The sequence below is a fragment of the Falco rusticolus genome, chromosome 7 (genome assembly GCF_015220075.1).
Source record: "Falco rusticolus isolate bFalRus1 chromosome 7, bFalRus1.pri, whole genome shotgun sequence".
Taxonomy (NCBI): domain Eukaryota; kingdom Metazoa; phylum Chordata; class Aves; order Falconiformes; family Falconidae; genus Falco; species Falco rusticolus.
In genome coordinates, this window is record NC_051193.1 from 35,365,168 (window position 1) to 35,383,439 (window position 18,272).

General features: G+C 44.2%; 1 protein-coding gene across 3 annotated transcripts; it reads right to left on the minus strand.

The window, feature by feature from the left end:
* Positions 1 to 156: 156 nt before the first annotated feature.
* Positions 157 to 12,805, minus strand: TMX1 (thioredoxin related transmembrane protein 1). Of its 3 annotated transcripts, XR_005105238.1 has the most exons (9): positions 12,612 to 12,805; positions 12,376 to 12,491; positions 11,490 to 11,535; positions 10,840 to 10,968; positions 9,611 to 9,656; positions 9,425 to 9,526; positions 7,618 to 7,687; positions 512 to 3,307; positions 157 to 409 (listed from the first exon to the last, which is right to left on the minus strand). XR_005105238.1 is itself a non-coding variant. In XM_037394158.1 (8 exons), the coding sequence occupies exons 1-8, from the start codon at positions 12,764 to 12,766 to the stop codon at positions 3,255 to 3,257; spliced, it is 717 nt and encodes a 238-aa protein (XP_037250055.1). In that variant the 5' UTR covers positions 12,767 to 12,805; the 3' UTR covers positions 157 to 3,254. The 3 variants fall into 3 exon arrangements, 2 of the variants coding, with proteins under 2 accessions (XP_037250055.1, XP_037250054.1); XM_037394158.1 differs by having other exon boundaries at positions 157 to 3,307; XM_037394157.1 differs by lacking the exons at positions 157 to 409; positions 512 to 3,307 and adding an exon at positions 6,557 to 6,887 and having other exon boundaries at positions 12,612 to 12,803.
* Positions 12,806 to 18,272: the final 5,467 nt, after the last annotated feature.

Here is an 18,272-nt window from a genome sequence, read left to right on the forward strand (position 1 = left end):
CTAGGGCTCTGACAACTAATGCATCATACCAGACAGTTCCTTTAGAAATCTGTCATGACAACGCCCACCACACACATCAAACTGACTACAAACTCCTGTTTTTAAAAATACACCATAGCAGAGATTACACACAGATTATTCCCCCTGAACAAGAGATACTTCAGCAATACTTTGCTTTTATTCATCTTTACACAGGATTTATCAGCCTTTGTGTTATGGTATCACCACTCACAAAAGATCCTTCAGCAACTCAAAACCTTTGGGAAGTTTGGCCATGGGCACAAGCTCCAGCCCAGGGGGGACACATCAGACGTAATTTCTCTTTCTGATCAGCTGGGCATACACAAGAGTCCACACCACAACCTGCTTAACACTGAGCATTTAATCTCAAGTTCATGTTCACAAAATCCTGCTGAAATAAACTCTGTGTAAGACCACACTTCACGTCCTTCCCAAATACTTCACAAGGGGATGGAGAAAAGAGGAGGAAGAGAAGGAAACTGTTACTTACCCTTGGAGAACCACTTCTGCAATCGTCTAAGTCAGCTTTGCAGTCCAATAAACAGCCAGGAAAATTCAACACGTGTGCTATTTTCCTGGGAGACCCAAGGACTGAGCCTACGCGAAGGAAACAGCCAGGCTCCACAGGCACAGGTAAGGAAAGGCTTTGTTCAGCCACTATTTGTTATTGAGGAGTAACAACGTCACCCCCCTCGAGAGCCACACAGGTCCTCACCCCCCTCTTCCTTCTGCCGTACAGCTGTGGACCGCGTTCAGTTTATATCCTGCCTGTTTCTTCGTGCCCGGCGTCTCTGCTGGCTCCAAGCTCTTCCCATTGACGCAGACGATCAAGGAAATTCAAGCCATCCAAACCCAGCACTCGGCCTCCTTGGGGTTTTGGTTTTTTTGACAGATTAAACTGCAATTCCAAGACAAACAGACACTGTGGTCTGTCAGTGAACAAGATCTTGGCTAGTCCAAGGAGTCAGGTGGAAGAGATTCACATCAACAGTGCTAATAGCAGGCTTGAGCTTCACCGAAATGGAACAAGCCTTGTGCGGTGACGCTAATGGGGCAAGCAGCCTTCCCTTGTCACTGTGGTGCCTATGCTGACACGGGGAATGCAACAGGGAAAGGACACACCAATTGAACTTGACCTGTGGAAACAGCATGCTGTATCCCTGTGATTTCAGCCACAGGCAAGAAGAAATCTTTACTCTGAACCCCGCTTTCCCTTCAGCTGATAGTCTTGACACAGCAAGCGTTCAGAGGGGAGTAACCATCCCACATGCCAAGGAGGTTAAAAAAAGATTCAGAGACATAATCTTTCTGAGAAATTACTAGTCACATGGTGGGGGCACACAAACCCCCCACCAACGACACTGAAGTCTGGGCTCAGCAAATCATGAAGACTCTGGAAGGCAAAGCGCAGCTAACAAAAATATTATCTTTAATGATGGTCATGCATTAACAGGTTCACAACTAGCATTTGAAAATCTCCTTGATACAGGAGGCATAATTTAACTTATAAACGGACCTTTTAAAAAGAGACACCCAGAAGATTTCACTGGTGTCTTTTTCCCCTTCTGATACTCACAGGTGCCTGTCACTTCAAGGACATCAGTCACGTACAAGCCCACATCCACCATCACCCCTCAGCACATGCTAGCACCCCCTGGGTCTTGGGGAGGTTGAACTGGAAGTCCAGATCCTTCCCATGACTTCAGCCTCAGGAGACTGACGTGCATGCCAGGGCAGCTAACAGCCCAGCAGCTGCTCCCAGCCCCCAAGGCACCATGCCATGGCTACTCAATGAAGCGGGCTCTCCAAAAGCAAGGCATCAGTTCCCACTGCAGGAAAGGCTGGGTCTCTGATCTACTCTGCACTTTAGTCCACGTGGGATCCCAACACCAGCTGTTCCTCCAGTTATTACAACTATCAGCACAGAGAACTTAAAAGCACCCGTAAGCCAGGAGCAAAAGGCAAATCCCAGCATGCAGCCTACAGCATTGCTAGGAATCTAGTTCTAGGGGCTTTTCAGAAGGCTGGCTTTTATATGCAAGAATTTAAAAGTCAAATACAGTAAGTGCTACAACAGGGATATGCATATACTCAAGTACCTCACCAGATAAAAGAAATATATTTATTCCTTTCACAGACTACAGATGGCTATTAAACATCAGATGCATACCTAAGTGCTAGCTTTCTGGATCTGCCTTGCAGTTAAAGAGAATTTCTGTAAGCAATGCTAAATAGAAATGAAACTTGTATCTGGAAAGTTTTAGAGTGCTAAATACGGAATAGTGAGGAAAAAGGGCACACTGAGGCAGAATCTCTACAAAGTTACTGAAGTTCATGAAGCCCACAGCAAGGTAAGGAGTTCAGCAAGGCAAAGAAAAGCTGACCCAAGAGCAGATTGTAAGGTATTAAGTAGTCAGAATAGCAGTCAGAAATAAAAGTCAGGGAAGAGCCAAAGATGATGCTGTTCGGGTCAAACCAAGAACTTGCAAACAAGGAGGCAAGACAGCTGCAGGAGATAGAATCCCTCTTCTTTAAAGCAAAGAAGCCTTAAAATTGATGTTGTCCTTCGGTGTTTCGAAACAGTGCTACAGCACACTGACACTGAAGTTTCTCCTTCCCCATCAACCTTTGTCATAACTGAAACTACTCACTTCAAAACTAAACTTACAGCTGACTTTGGCGATCCGGCAAACACCGATTGCTGCCTAAGCATAATTGCTTTTTTGTTTCTCATTGGGCTAGTCCCAACAATTTTAACTATCTAAATATACTTCAGTTTGACTTTTTGCCCTGTTTTTCCTTTGGACTGGCAATCACTTTGTTATATGCAATACACTGAGTGGAAAGGGAGGGAAGTTAGGTTTGTATGAGCATCCACTGAAGTCCCCAGGCAATCCGTATTCCTTACTCCTGTTGGGGAGGAACTGCAAGAGTCTTACAGCACTTTTCCAGAAAACTCTACGCATTCAGACTAAGCACTCACATGCTAGAACTACCACATTCTCAATGCTCATTCCTAAGAGAAAAGATGAAGGAAAGAGTAAGGGAACAGGCAAGACAGACCCTCTGATGGCAAATTTTGTGCTGGGCCGGCTGTTACTCATTAGCGCTGTGAGCATACCTTGTCTGGATTTGTTTCCTCCTCAAGCAGCCTCTTTCATTTCAGATCCCATATAATTCTGAATTGAGCTTCCCATCCAAGACAAACTCACCAGTGTTGACCCCTTCAGTTGTTAAGATTTGATATACAGTGTGTAGGTGGAAGAGGGGAGGAGTCCATCTGTAGCTGAAATACAATTTGCATGCATTTTACGCAAATACAGGAAAAAAGTTACAAAGAACTGAATTTTAAACAGAATTTGTCCACTCCAGCCTACATTCTTTTTGCAGCACAAGAACTCACTTTACGACCATCACTGTTGAAGCCTGGTACGTGTGAAAGTGCTTTCCCCAACCATACCAACCATCTAACCAAAATGAGAAGTGGTCAGCTCACTGTGAGGTACCCAAACCAGTCTCAACTGAAAAAACCACAAGTATACCTCAGCACAGCTTTACTTTGAAGTATTATTCAAACTTTTATTTTCAGAAAGACTCAGCACAAATGGTGTGTTAGCTATAGTGTTATGACAATCATGTTTCCATGGAAATAGCTGCAGTTTTGCTTCATTGCTAAACAGCAAGATACAGTGTTAAAAAAAAATAAATACACAAACACAGGAATCCAAAGCTGGTGATTATTTTTTACTTGAAGACTCTCAGAAACATCGAAAAAGAAAAGTACTGTTACAGGTAATTAATTCTTCTGGAATGAAACTGGCTGGACATGCTTGGTCAAGGTGGTAATACGGAAAGACTGTCTGACTTTTACAAAATTGATACTCAAGCATCATCAATACACACAAAAGACAGGCTCTTATACACATTTGTTACATTGCAATCTTCGCTCAGCCTCAGTAAACATCTTTGGAATACAGACTATTTTTTTAAATTATTTAAAAAAAATATGAAGAAACTTAAATATTCACAGGACAAAACCATAACGTTATTAAAAATACGAACAGTAAGATTTACAGAGATCTGCAAACACAGTCTGCCTATGGATAATCAAAACAGAAGTTAACACTAATCACAAGCATAGGTCTGCCACAGAGGCTGGATTCCAGAAACACTTACCACTAAGAGGCAGTTTTGAAATTTGGTTACTTGCCTAAGGCAGGGAGGCAGTAAGAAAAGGTAGGTGTGCAGAAGGCAAAGGCAAGGTAAATTAGTGCTAGAAGTTCTTGTTAAACCAGGAGTCTAGAAATACAGCAAGAAAAAAAAGAGGTGGTTTGTTCTGTTAAAAGTTAGCCAAAAGTTATCAGTATATACTTTCTATATTGCACAAACAGTTTTAAAGTAACTGAAAAAGTAGAAACCCCTGCATGTATAACAGCTACATTTAAATATATTCCCAGGAGTCAGCCCGTATAATTCCACTTTTAAAACAATTCAACACTCTTCCCCTAACAACACAGGAACAAAGGAAAGCATACAGCATTCCTGCATCCCCTGTCTTCTCAAGCTCTCTCAAAACTAATGAAACACACCATTTATCAGAGACTGTGCTACTAGTTCTCTTCAGCATATCACAGATTTATTGCTTTATTTTACTAGTGACAAAGGCTAAAATCTAAGCTTCTAGAGAATTTAAGGCAATCCCATAAGCCCAACACCTTTAAGGGCATTTATGGCACACAGTGGTCTTCATTCAAACACCAGGAAAAGTTTGGTATTTAAAAATGACAGGAGCACTCAGATTTTAATTACAAGGACCCTTTCAAGCATCAGTTATATCTCCCTAACACTTAACCCAGCACTGAAGTCCTAAGTCGTTCCAGGGCACCAATGTCCAGGAATAGAAAAAAGAAGTTGTCAAAGGAGGAAGTTCCAGAACATCTTACAGAACAACTCATTCCTACTCACCTAAGAACTTGTTGGAAGATTCACTTGGGTAGTTGGATAGCTGAATCGCTTTTTTCCATACGCAACGTGGAGGATGAGTTATGATCTATCAGATATACTTCAAATGCCACTTACAAAGAAGCATTCAAGACTGACAAAAACCATGGTGTATTCCTGACAGCTTTACAAGCAGATTCACCTGCGAGAGCTCCAATTATTGTTTTTTCCAATATATCTTTCATATCCCACAGAGTTCATTACGAACTCCTTGTCTGATGCTCTGTCCTCTTAATGATCACTAGGAGAGCCTGGCTTTAGAGTGAGGCTGCATGAAAATATCATCAAGAGGTTTTCTAGGTTTGTGGTCTTAATTACTCACGACCAAGTTTACTATCGACACAGATTTATCAACTGCCAGTCCTGCAAACCCACTCAGATCAACATCAAAAAAAAAAGCCAACTAAAACATAAAAACAAACAAAACCCCAAACTGAAACAAAAAAAAAAAAAAAGCAAAACCAGGCTTGTCAAAACACCTATGTGTGCTCAATATTAGGCCAGTTCTTCCCTCACAAATAATTTGGAAATTCACTGAAAGAATATGGAAAATTCTTTACAAGCGATGCAAGGTAACACTTGGTCCAATGCGCATGTGCATTCTTTTTATTTCTATACAGAGTAAAAACAAATACCATACAGAAAACAGCAGACTACAGTTTTTTTTAAAGAAAGAATCAGGGTATTTTGTTTCAAGAGGGTTTAGCAAAAATAGAAAAGATGACTTTCTGCAAAAGAAATTCAGAAGCAGTTACTTCAACTTCAGACCAGATACAGCCCGACTGAATTTGCAGTAAAATTTGATTGAGCAGAAATCACTGATGATTTACTGCCACTCAGCAGGATGAATGAACAGGTTTTGCACTCAGCAGAGAACCCTAGATGTAAACTATTCCTACCTGAATCAGAGTCACTGAGACAAACAAGACTTCATGGTGCTACTTGTAATTTCTCTAGAGAAGAATTACTTAGCCAAGAAACTCACATATTTTTCTACAGCCTTTTCTAAAAGAAGTCTATGTAAATAGTAGGTTTCTGGTCAGCCAGAGGATCCACGTTACACAAAGTGCTGGTGGTAATTTCCATCTGGGAGGATGGCAGAGACAAGCTCTCTAGTTTTTGTTCAGAACACAACCTCTGTTCCTCTGAATGAAGACAGCGACTTTAACCTCTTTGGAAGAAAGATTGGAGGGGTTTATAGCACTCATTGTCACAGCAGAAAGCAGTTTTTGTCACATGAAAAGCCTGGAACATGTCCCATAACTGAAGGAACTTTTCCCCTCAGCATTTCTTCAGAGTACAATTAGATAAATTTATACTGAGAAACCTTTCTGAATACTTTAACAGCAAACAGGTTAGTGCATTTTCCTTGCTAATGTTCCCTAATGCAACAAGTACACTGCTTTACACTCTGTTAAAAAAAATAAATCCCTATAGAACAAGTCATTCAAGAAGCCACACAAATTACTTCTTGGCACTTCTCTGCACAGACAGGAGAAGTTTCAGCCATTAGCAACAGCATATTTTAGTTTTGAATATCTGATGCCAAAAATGCTTTTTTCCCCCCCCAAAATTTGTGAAACACATCAGTATTACCATGACAGGAGTCATTCTTCCCTTCAAGCTGAAGGATTTGATATTTATTTCCTTTTGAGTTGGTGACTCAAACACTAATCCTGCATGCAAATAAAACTAAGATTTAGCCGTTGTAGCAGCAGTGTTCACTGGGCGCTGCCTAACAGCATTCGGTGATGAGGTGGACTCCTCTTTACCCTCCGTTTCACCATCTGAGATATCTTCCTCATCTGCTTCTTGCTCTTCATCCAGCTTTTTTGGCAGCTGAGCTGACTCTGGAGCTAGCTTTCCTTAAGGCGAATGGAAAATGTGCATACACAAATACCATTACCATGTGAAATACACTTTTTTTAACACCACAGGCTAGCACAGAATTTTATTTAATTTAATCCAGGTAGCACTTTCCAGTGTCAGTCACTTAAGATGACATCTTATGTAGAATTGTTGCTAGCGTGAATTTACCCACAAGTTTTAACAGATTACAGACTACCTAGAGTAATATAAAACTTCCTCCAGCTTTGAAAAAAATGAGTCAGGTTACTACAAACCATAAACCAGCATTCAGATCTTCTTCCATTACTTTTTAAGACCACCTTGAAAAATTCCAGAGACTAACCCCAAACTGAACCACTTACCATCCACAGAAACACAAATTCATTTTTAATCCTCACTTTGGTCCTAAAAACCCCCATCTTAACAACACTGAGAGCTCCACTGAAAACTTTTACCTCCCTTCACATATGGAATTTCCTATCTTGCAGGTATGAAAATGCTGTAAAAACATTTTTTTTCCTCTCCTAAAAAAATTTGTTTAAGAATAGTTTAGCTTTAGCTAAATAGAAAATGCAAGCCCACTATAAACCCTAAGGGCAAACAGCTGCAGGTAAAGCAAAGTATCAATCACAAGTGTAAGATTCTACATTAAATCTCATGTCCTGCAGACACAAGTTACAGACCAATATCTATTATATAAGGTTTACCAAACAGCTTCACTGAATTAAAAGTATACAGTGGGCTTACCTGAATCAGAGTACTGTGGGGGTCTGCGCCTTTTGGATGGACAGATGCAGTCTGATAAGAACACCATCATCTGAAACCAAAGACAGGTAAGTTTAAATCTCCAAACACCCTGCGTATCAGAATCAAAGAATCATTTAGGTTGGAAAAGGCTGTTCAGATCAAGTCCAGCCATCAACCCAGCACTGCCAAGCCCACCATTAAACCCTGTTCCTAAGCACATCTTTCAAATACCTCAGGGATGGCACCTCCACCACCTCTGTGGACAGCCTTTCCAGTGCTTGACAACCCTTTTGGTGAAGACATTTTTCATAATATCCAGTCAAAACCTGCCCTGGCACAACTTGAGGCTGTTGCCTCTTGTCCTGTCGCTTGTTACCTGGGAGAAGAGACTGACCCCCACCTATCTACAACCTCCTTTCAGGTAGTTGTAGGGCACGATGGAGTCTCCCTTTAAGCCTCCTTTTCTCCAGGTTAAACAACTCCAGTTCCCTCAGCCAGTTCTCATTAGACTTGTGTTCTAGAAGCTTCCAGCACCTCAACATCCCTTTTATAGTGAGGGGCCCAAAACTGAACCCAGGATTCAAGGTGCGGTCTCACCAGTGCCGAGTGCAGGGGGATGATCACTGCCCCGGCCCTGCTGGCCACACAGTTTCTGACACAAGCCAGGACACTGTTGGCCTCCTTGGCCACCTGGGCACGGTGCTGGCTCATGTTCAGCCAGCTGTCAACCAGCACCCGCAGGCCCTTTCCCGCTGGGCAGCTTCCCAGCCACTCTGCCCCAGGCCTGTAGCGTTGCATGGGGCTGGTGTGACCCAAGTGCAGGGCCTTCTTGAGCCTCACAACTGGCCTTAGCTCATCGATCCACCCTGTCCAGATTCCTCTACAGAGCCTCCTGCCCTCAAGTAGATCAACAGTCCCGCCCAACTTGGTATCATCTGCAAACTTACTGAGGGTGCACCCAACCTCCTCGTCCAGATCATTGATAAAGTCATTCAACAGGACTGGTCCCAGCACTGAGCCCTGGGGGACACCACTTGGGACCAGCTGCCAACTGAATTTAACTCCATTCACCACAACACTCTGGGCTCAGCCATCAGCCAGGTTTTTAAATTCGCTTTATCAGCAAAGAGTGCAGCCCTCCAAGCCACGAGCAGCCAGTTTCTCCAGGAGAATGCTGTGGGAAACAGCTTCAACACCTTTGCTAATGTCCAGGTAGACAACATCCACAGCCTTTCCCTCACCCACTGAGTGAGTCACCTTGCCACAGAATGAGATCAGGTCAGTCAAGCAGGATGTGCCTTTCACAAACCCATACTGACTGCGCCTGATCACCTGGCTGTCCTGTACATGCTGCTGCGTGATGGCACTCAGGATGATCTGCTCCATAATCTTCCTTGGCAACAAGGTCAGGCCGACAGGCCTGTAGTTCCCTAGATCCTCCTTACAGCCCTTCCTGAAGATGGGCGATATATCTGCTAACTTCCAGTCAACCAGGACCTCCCTGGTTATCCAGAACTGCTGACAAATGATGGGAAGTGGCTCAGTGAGCACTTCCACCAGCTCCCTCAGTACCCTGGGGGGAAACCACCCAGTGCCACAGATTGTGTGTGTCTAAGTGGTGTAGCAAGTCATTGACCATTTCCCCTTGGATTATGAAGCCTTCACTCTGCTCCCTGTCCCGGTCTTCCAGCTCAGGGTGTTGGGTACCCCAAGAATAACTCATCTTACTATCAAAGACTGAAGCAGAGGAGGAATTAGTGTAATACACAGTAGTCACAAGCCAATCCATTTCAAGTTTTTCACTTACAAGTCCCAGTATTACTCCTGAGAATACAACTGTCAACGCAATAACAGCATATGAGCCCCAGACCGGTATTCCAACATTTTCTGTTAAATAGCCACGGCAGTGCTGGAATAAAAGACAAGAGAATCATTTCAAGAATAGCTGAATATCATGTCTGTTAAAAAATAAAGTAGAGATCTAAGCACATACCCTGATCCACATGGACAACTGAAACAAAGCTGACATACTGCTCATCCTGAAACAAAGCAGAAAAAAGTAACTGAAAACATCTTTAAGCTGCTCACAAACCTGTATCTTCCGATCTGCCTGGCTGGTCATTACTTAGTCCCATGTTGAACAACTTTCTGCTCACAGCTGGTTTTCCTTCTAACTACTCTGATTTTTACCTTCTTTTTTTGTCTTGTATGCCAATAAACACTCATTTCCCATAAGGCTACCTTTGGTAACAACATCAGCTTGTACAATGTTCCACATATGGACAACTATGAATTCACAAACTTCCTTGACTTGGATCTGCTAACATATGAATTTAGTTGCTTTTGCTTCTGTTCTAAGTTACATTTGGATCAACAGGCTATCAGAAACCAGCTGGAGCTCTATTCAAGATAGTAAGAATTGAGCATCTACGGATTTTATTGAAATAAAATTCATAAACTGAACGCTGCTATAAGCACAGTACAGTTAGCACAGAAGTGTTTTAGCCATCATTGCTCCGACAGAAGAAAAACCACAAACAACTGGGTTCATTTGCCACAACCAATGGTGTCCCCAACATGCTTTATCCCTCACAGTTCATGAAGTACTCTGAAACCACCACACAGCACGTGCAGCAACAACTAAAAGCACTTCAAAGGCACAGAAGTAGAAAAAATTCTTCTTTTTCTTGAGCAGGTTTCTTCTCAAACTACAGTCTCCCCACTTCACTTGTCCTTCAGTGAAGGAACATTCACCCTTCCACTCTGCTTTTAACTTTGCTACAGATGTGTCTTCTTAAACGGCCAGCCCATATCTTAAACTACATTGCTGTATTATTTTCCAGGTTTTCTTGCTGATCTCCTAGAACTTAGCTGGGCAAAACACACATCTGCTGTATAAACAAAAGAAGAACTTCAAGTGTAAGTTACCTCCAAGAGTTCAGTAAAACAATACAGCCTATAACTATTTAAAGCCTTAAAGTAAACCTTCCTCAGGACATCTCTGCTATGCTAGCGCACACAACCCTCCCACAGCTGTTGCAGGAGGCATGACCACCCACCATCATGTTCACATACTTCTCACCAGCACAGAGCTGCTGCACGAGCGGCTCATCATCAAGGAGGTAGCACCAGGTGTGGCACACCTAAGGACCTGTACCAACATGTCCTGAAAGTGGGCATGTTTGACAACAAGTTACCATAAAAACCCTACCAAAAACTCACAGGAAAGAGGAAGGACCAAACCATGATGAAACTGGTTCAATAGATTTCCATTCCTGGTCACTGATGAAATTTACGAAATCAGCTACAGTTCTTGCACCCTGGTATCTCCTGAACTCCCCATCTTTACAGCTGTAAACCAAAAAAAGTCCTTTATTTTAGACAATGCAAGCATGCAACATTTGCTTCCACTCAACATCTTCCCTCCCATTACCTCACCTTTTTTTTTTTTAAAGTTTTACTTTGCTTTAGATGATATTAGCTCTAAAACATTTTCCAAAAAATATTGTCTACAAGTATTTCTAGAATCTTGACTCCATGTGTATATTGGCTAGCTTTAGGCTGCAATTCCATAAAAAGATAGTGATCTTCCTAATGCACTTGCCACACAAATGCACTGCAATCAACCTGTGGAGAAAAGATTGCAAAATAGAAACACCCATGAAAAAATAGAATAAATAAGGCCCGAAGGGAAAAGAAAAAGAATCAACTGGCAGTACTGTAAGGTCACAGCAGGTAAGACAGTGGTTGTCTCAGGGTAAAGTAACTCACACTCTTTAAGAGCATGGTAAATCTCATTCATGTGCTCCCAAGAAAAGGAAAAAAAATATTTCCCCTCTCCTCCAAAAAATCCTGCTGCATTGCATACTTACTGATAGATGGTAGGAAGAGCTGTTATGATAAATCGTCCACTTAATCCTGCAAGAAAACAATTATCTTCAGAACAGTAGACCACTCTTATGTAAGAAAAAGTAAAAATGCTATTATACACCAAAATAAAAACAGCTGCTACCCCAGGTATCAAACTCTGTGATCAAGCTCAAACATACGTACATCTAAGTACTGCACATAGTCTAAAAAAGAAAGGTCTCTGGACAAAAGGTGAGAAAGTTTCTCCAGGGGGGGTGGGGGTGGGGGGGGTGGGCGGAGATGCCTGGAGATAACTATTCTACTTGACTATTTTGGCTGCAGCTGTTTAGAGAGAGATGCTCTCCTCTTCCCACATGATCCGCAACCGCCAGTGCTTGCAGAAGATAATCCCAAGTGAGGCACATTTCAAAAGTCATGGTGACTTTGGAGAAAAGTATTAGCATGGAGAAGGTAATTTTTTACATATCCCACAATCACGTGAGGGCAATTCAGAGCAGTGAGTTTCAGCTGCAGGATACCAGGCTTCTCACTCTCACCCCTTTTGCCAACAAACAGAGGCACTACCACAGGGAAGGCAGAAACCACATTTTCACCCTGGATGGTGCTTTAAGAGTAAAGCAAAAAGCCTCCTTGAAACCCTCTGAATCACTCTCTAGAGGAATCCTCTTGTCCCCTGTACCTATTAAGAAAGACCTGAGCGTTTAGTTCACACAGACCAATCTGCCTTCGGCAGAGTTCCATGGAAGATCTTCGTTACTTCCTACTAATCCCGCTTGTTTCCTAGAAGCACGTACACTGGCAGGGAAGGTTTGCCCCGAACGCTCGGCAGCCCAAAGCCCCGGGGAGGGCGCCGGGAGCGCCCAGCCCGCCCCCGCCACAGGCTCTCACCCGGCTGCTCCGTGACATCCACTTTGGCAACGTTCACTTCCCGGTCCTCGCCCCACCCGGCGAACTTCTCCCACTCGGGCTGCAGGCTCTGGCAGGCGGGGCACCAAGGGGCGTAGCTGAGGGGCAGCACAAGCCTGTCACTGAACTGCACCGCTCGGGCCCCCGCGGCCTCAGAGCGGGCCGCTGAGACCCCCACCCCGCGGGCCCAGAGCCCGAGCGACCCCCGAGCGACTCACAACGCCACCATCCACTCGCCCTGCAGCAGCTCCCGCCACGTGCCGTCCGACAGCTCCTTCACTGGGCCCTGCTTCCCCAGCGCGGCCGAGCCGCCCGCCAGCGCCAGGCACAGCCAAGCGCACAGCCGAGCGCGCAGCCGCCCGGCGGCCACCATCTTGCCGCGCCGCCCGCCCCTGCCTTCCGGCGGCGGCACACACTGGCGCCTGCGCACTCGCGCCTCCGGGACAAGCGCATGCGCGTAACGGGGGGCGTGTCTAAGCTCGCTTGTTGTGGGCGGGCCCAAAGGGAGAGCTCAGGGGGCGCGGCAGCCTATTGAGAGTGGACCTGTAGGGGCTCGCGGACGCTGCCCCGGCCAATGGGGGGCGCCGGTTCTCCCGCCTCCGACTCTAGCCGGCACCGCCCCCCCGCCGCGGTCCTCACTGGAGGTGTGGGACGGGCGGCAGCCGGGACAGGCTTGGTGACGCCTTGCTATGGCAAGCCCTGCTCCCGGCGTTGTGGACAGTCATTGCTTCCCCCCTGCTGCTGTATGTGGGATGCCATTTCCCCAGGGAGCCCAGCCCCCCACAGCTGGACAGCAAGCGGGCCTGCACAGGCTGCTTGCTCTCTGTGCCCAATGCACGCTTCTGCTGCTGCCTCTCCATTTCTGACAACTGTAACAAAGCAAAGAGATGCAGAATGACCAAGCTATCCAAACTCACTTATGTCTCATGACTGCTCCAGAGCAACTGGTAACAATGTAGACAAGGGTCTGAAGACGCAGCTAAGGAAAATCTTCAAAACTCCCAATATAAAAGATGTGCAACAAAATTATCCAGAGAGATAAACATCTTTATGCATCCTCGCCACACTGAATTGCAGAGCTAGAGACAGATACAGGCATTTCAGACATTAAATGGTGAAGACTCAGTTTAGGACCCTCTGTGTAAGGCAGGCATTTGGAGTGGGATTTATTTGTCCTTTCTTGCACTGACACTTAAAAAAACACCTGCATTTTGGAATTCTGAAAGTTCTGCTTTTTGCACCCAGATGACAAACAGCTGCAAGGTACAAAATAAGCCACAGTAAATACTACAGCTGTGTTATTCCCCTGTGCCCCGTTCCCAGCCTGGAGAATGGGAGAGAGCCCTGAGCACTTGGGGCAGATGGCAGGCCACCGTGAGGGGAGGAAACTGCTGTACGAGGTCACAGGGAGGACAGATTCCCCTCACTCCAACCCCTGCTTCTCTCTGCCACAGCTTTAGTTACTTCTGGCAGAAAGTAACTTAGTACTTGAGTACTTAATCCTCAAGCAAAAGTCAGGAAAAAGGTCACCAGTAATGAGCAGACAAATCCCACATCATTTCACTGCAATCTGTCAGCACCTTGAGCTTTTCAGTGGAAGGAACCTCTTTTTTTTCCCCATATGCACATACTTTCTCGACCACAAAGTTTTCTCCAGCTCTTTGTCAGGAGTGGCTGTGATAATGCCACCTTGCCTTTTCTGCCTGGATCATTTCCTTCCCTGCATCTTTCAAAGGGGCCTTTGCTATAATTTCATAGCCCACAGCTTCAGCCCTTGGCAGGTGGGGAGAGCTGGACTGCAGCAGCCATTAGACCAGTGCAGGAAAAAGAATAAATCAGCCTTTGGGGTTTGGGTTTTTTGGTTTTGGTTTTTTTTTTTCTTTTAGATTTTGGCAACTTTTCTGCAGTACAATGTGTATGTTCATTTCTGTAGAAGAACACTTCAGGGATTAATAAGCACTTGATGAAGCTTGTTATTCACTGATTCAGTAATAAATCACTGCTTACAGCACTCTCCCTGCTCACTGCCCTTCCATTTTAGTCATAATTTTTTAAATTTGTTATTGATAATCCAAGAATTTCTCCGTTCTGCATCAGTGATGAGATGCAAAGAACTCCCTTCGGTTAATGGTTGGATTCAATGATCTTAAAGATCTTTGCCAACTTAGGTGATTCTGTTCTTCAAGGTAGCAGTATACATCCTGATAATTTAAGATGCATTGAAGAATAAGTGCATAAACAAATGTGTCCCAAGTGGAGCAGAGGCTGGGTGGCTACCAAGCAACATGGCTCTGATCTACATCCTGGAGAGAATGGATAGAAACATGTTCCCACCTTTTATTCATGGTGAATGAGAGGGTAACTGAATGTCCCTTCCTTCAGCACATCCAAACAGATGACTGCATGGAGGATGAATTTGATTTAATTCATGTGCAGGTTAATAAAAGAAAAAAATGTGACGGCATACAGGCAACAACAGAAGAAATTGCAACACAGCCTTTAGACGATACCACAGCAGAACTCTTCTGGGACTGAGTCCCACATGGAAGAGCACCTATGGAACTGTGAGGCAGGAAAAGTGATTTTGCCATTTAATGGTCCTAGGCTCAAGGAGAAAGGAGCTAATAGGCATTCACTGTAAATAAAGAGTAGCTTCAAAGGCACACCAAACTCCCTAAGGAAACAGCTTGGAAGACCCTGAAAAGTATGACTTTATGCAGCATTTGCTTGGTTCCAGTAAAAATTTTAAGGGTAATTACTGTTGTGAATTATTTTATCTCTGTTATTATTACATTAACATTGCCTTGTTTCTTTGTAAGTTTTTGAGGCATTTGAGAACAAGAAAGCCTTGACCACATCTTTTATGCATTCTTCATCTCAGCCCTCCCAAGCTGACTGGAGAAATGTCTGCCTCATTGCCCAAGGATCAAGAATAAAGAAATTTAACAACAAAGCAAACATTGGATGGCCCTGAGCAATATTAAAAAATAAACACATCATCCAACACTACCTCTTTTCCCTTCCTCTGTGCCTGCTCTATTACGGTGACACCAGATTTGCAAAAAAAAAAAAAAAATGTTGCTTTATGACTTACTTTCAGAAATGTGCAGAGTGTGGAGGGACAACACAGGTTTAATCCAGTAGTCACTGTCGCAGCACAAAAAAACTAGTAGGCTACAACAAGGCTTTTACCATCACATACCAGGTTAACTTCAATAAGTAGTTGTCACACCTTGCCCCAGCACAGCCACCAATCCCCCACAAGGTTTCAACAGTTCATCTACTGTCTGTGCTGTTCCTTCATCCTCTTCAGGCCACTCCACCCGCTTCTTGCCTCTGCTGCATCCTTCTCCTTGTCTCTGCTACCTCCAGGGCACTCTCTCTCCTCCCTCTGTTTCTTCCAGGTCTCTCTTCAGTGGCTGCTCCTCTTCCATACGGTCCCTAGAGCTGTTTCACTACTTAGCAAGAGCCAGGACAGCTGCATGTTATCCACACCAGCCAACCCACCGCCCCTGAAGCAAGCCCACAGCTGTATATTAATAATGTTAATTAACCTGCCTTCATTCCTTTATAATTCCTCTACAAGTCACCACAGCCCAATCCTCTTCTTCCCCTCAGGCTCTCTTGGAGGTGTGATACTCTTCCATGGGAGCAATACCAGATACTTTTATGTTTGTGAGGCTGTGGAGCCCTGTGATTCTGGTCTTGACCAACTTGAGTAACTTGTCTCTAAGACCATCCTGGCACTGCCCTTCTCTGCTTAGTCCTGAATCTAAACAGGGATCCTTGGGTATGGCTCTTTCCTTGCACAGTTGGCCAGAGTTAAATTGTAGGCCAACACACGCTAATGAAGTTTTACTACAGGTCCTTAACCTTTTCTCTTATTGCAGAGTTTGTCCATGCTTTCTTGCATACAGAAGCGAGGAAAAATGCCTGGGCCTGCCTGCCAGAGGTGCTATGCTCGTGTTAAAATTCAGTGATGGTGTTTGCAGGAAGGAGGAGGTTTGTCTGCTGAGATCTGTGCTGAGAGCACAGTGTATCCTGCCTTTACAACAAACGTCGGCCTCCAATTGCACCATCACTTAAAGGGGAAAGTAGGATCACTGGTGAGAACTCTCCTGAGCCTCGGGGACCACTATCAGACTGCCCACAGCCTTCCTTTCAGCAAACCCTGATATCCACATCCTCTGAGAAGGCCCCAAGCAAAACACTGTCTCCTCTAGTGGAACAAAGTTCTGCTGGTGGAGGTCAGGAGGTGCAAATGCCTGTTTGCAAAACTGACCCTACAGTGCAGAGCAGGGACTTTCTGTCCTCGTGGGCTGAGCTCCACCCTGCTGAGTTGATTTGTTCACTGGTTAGTGAGTTTTTTTCATGTTCTTTTTCAGCACTGCCACGCAGTGGTAGAGTTGAGGCTGCTTCTAAATGGGGAAGAGAGTGAAGGAAGAAAATCCTCCTCAGTTAGAAATGAACTGTATTTCCTGCTAGGGGCACCCTGATGTCTTTCAAGCTGTTAACATAGAGGGTTTTTTCCTTGTTCAAGTACTTCTGGCTTTAGGCTGTTTTTCTAAGGAGCTGAGGTAGAGGGGATTTTGTGGTCAGTCTACAGTCCTTTGTGCCAACACAACCACAGTACACAAGCTCACATTTTGACCAAGGCTGGCATTACAAAAATATCGTCTGTATGTTTCATTAAAAGAGTTGTTCAGTTACTGACTACTGCTGATGCACAGAAAGAGGCTGAAGCATAAACCCAGGTTATTGCTTAACAAAGGGAAAAGGAATTATGAGTATCTTAACCACAGGGAAAGCTACAGTCGGCAAGATCACTTCTCAGACAAGGAGACATTCAGCTGTGAGGCACTGAGCCCAGGAAACAAGGCTGATACGTTCTCCTGCCCACAGAGTTGTTTGGTTTTGATACAGGATGGAAGATGATAAAGTAAAAAATGCCTGTGTAATCAAGAAATCATCCTTTTCTGGATGACATCTCTGCCTCACAAAATCAGAACCCACAGGTAGGAGTGGGAGTAGAAAGACTCTGCTTCCTTTGGGTTTTGTTTTCTTTTGAGCTGAAAATGAAAAAAAGACTAAAAAGCTTGAATGTCTTAACATTTTCCCCAAAGTTAAAGCCACAGAAATGAAATTTTCATAATTCAACTCATTCTGTAAGTGGTCAAAATCATTTAAAAAAACTACACGCAAATTCACCCACTCTTGCTTTTTTTGCAGAATGTTAGTTCATCTATATTTGAAATGTGAACAAATTGAGCCCACTCTATTTTTAAGTATTTTCTCCTTTTTTTTCCTTTTTTTAAGTACCCTTATATGTCCTGACAATGAGTTGAACACTAAACCAGATGAATGAGCAGTAGGAGCACAGAGGCTGTCTGCCCAGGGCTGACCTTTTGAAGGACCACTTGAAGATGTCAGTGTGCTGGGCAGGTAAGTATTTCAAAACACGGACCAAGGTCTGCAGCAAGCATCCCTGGATGAGGTATGAGCATCAGAGCCCTGACCTCATTTACAGAGCCTGTATTTATGAAATGCCAAGAGATGATGCAGAGAGCTTTCTTGCATATAATCATACGAGGCAGGAGACATGAAGTCATTGTTCTAAAGCCCAAGGTGAAATCAGGCTGACCCTGGAAGTCCCAGGCAGGCCTACGGATGCATTTTGTAGTGCTGTAGGAAGAAAAACTGCCTGCCTACTTTATTTGACTGTTTGCAGCTTCATCCTTTTGGGAAAGCTAGCATTTAGAATTCCACTCAGAAGAGTTTTCTGGGCTTCAGTGTCAGAAGAATTAAAGTCAAGAGCTAATTACCTTGCTGTAGCTCTGGATTTCATTCCAGGAAGACAATCCATGCATCAATGCTTCCTC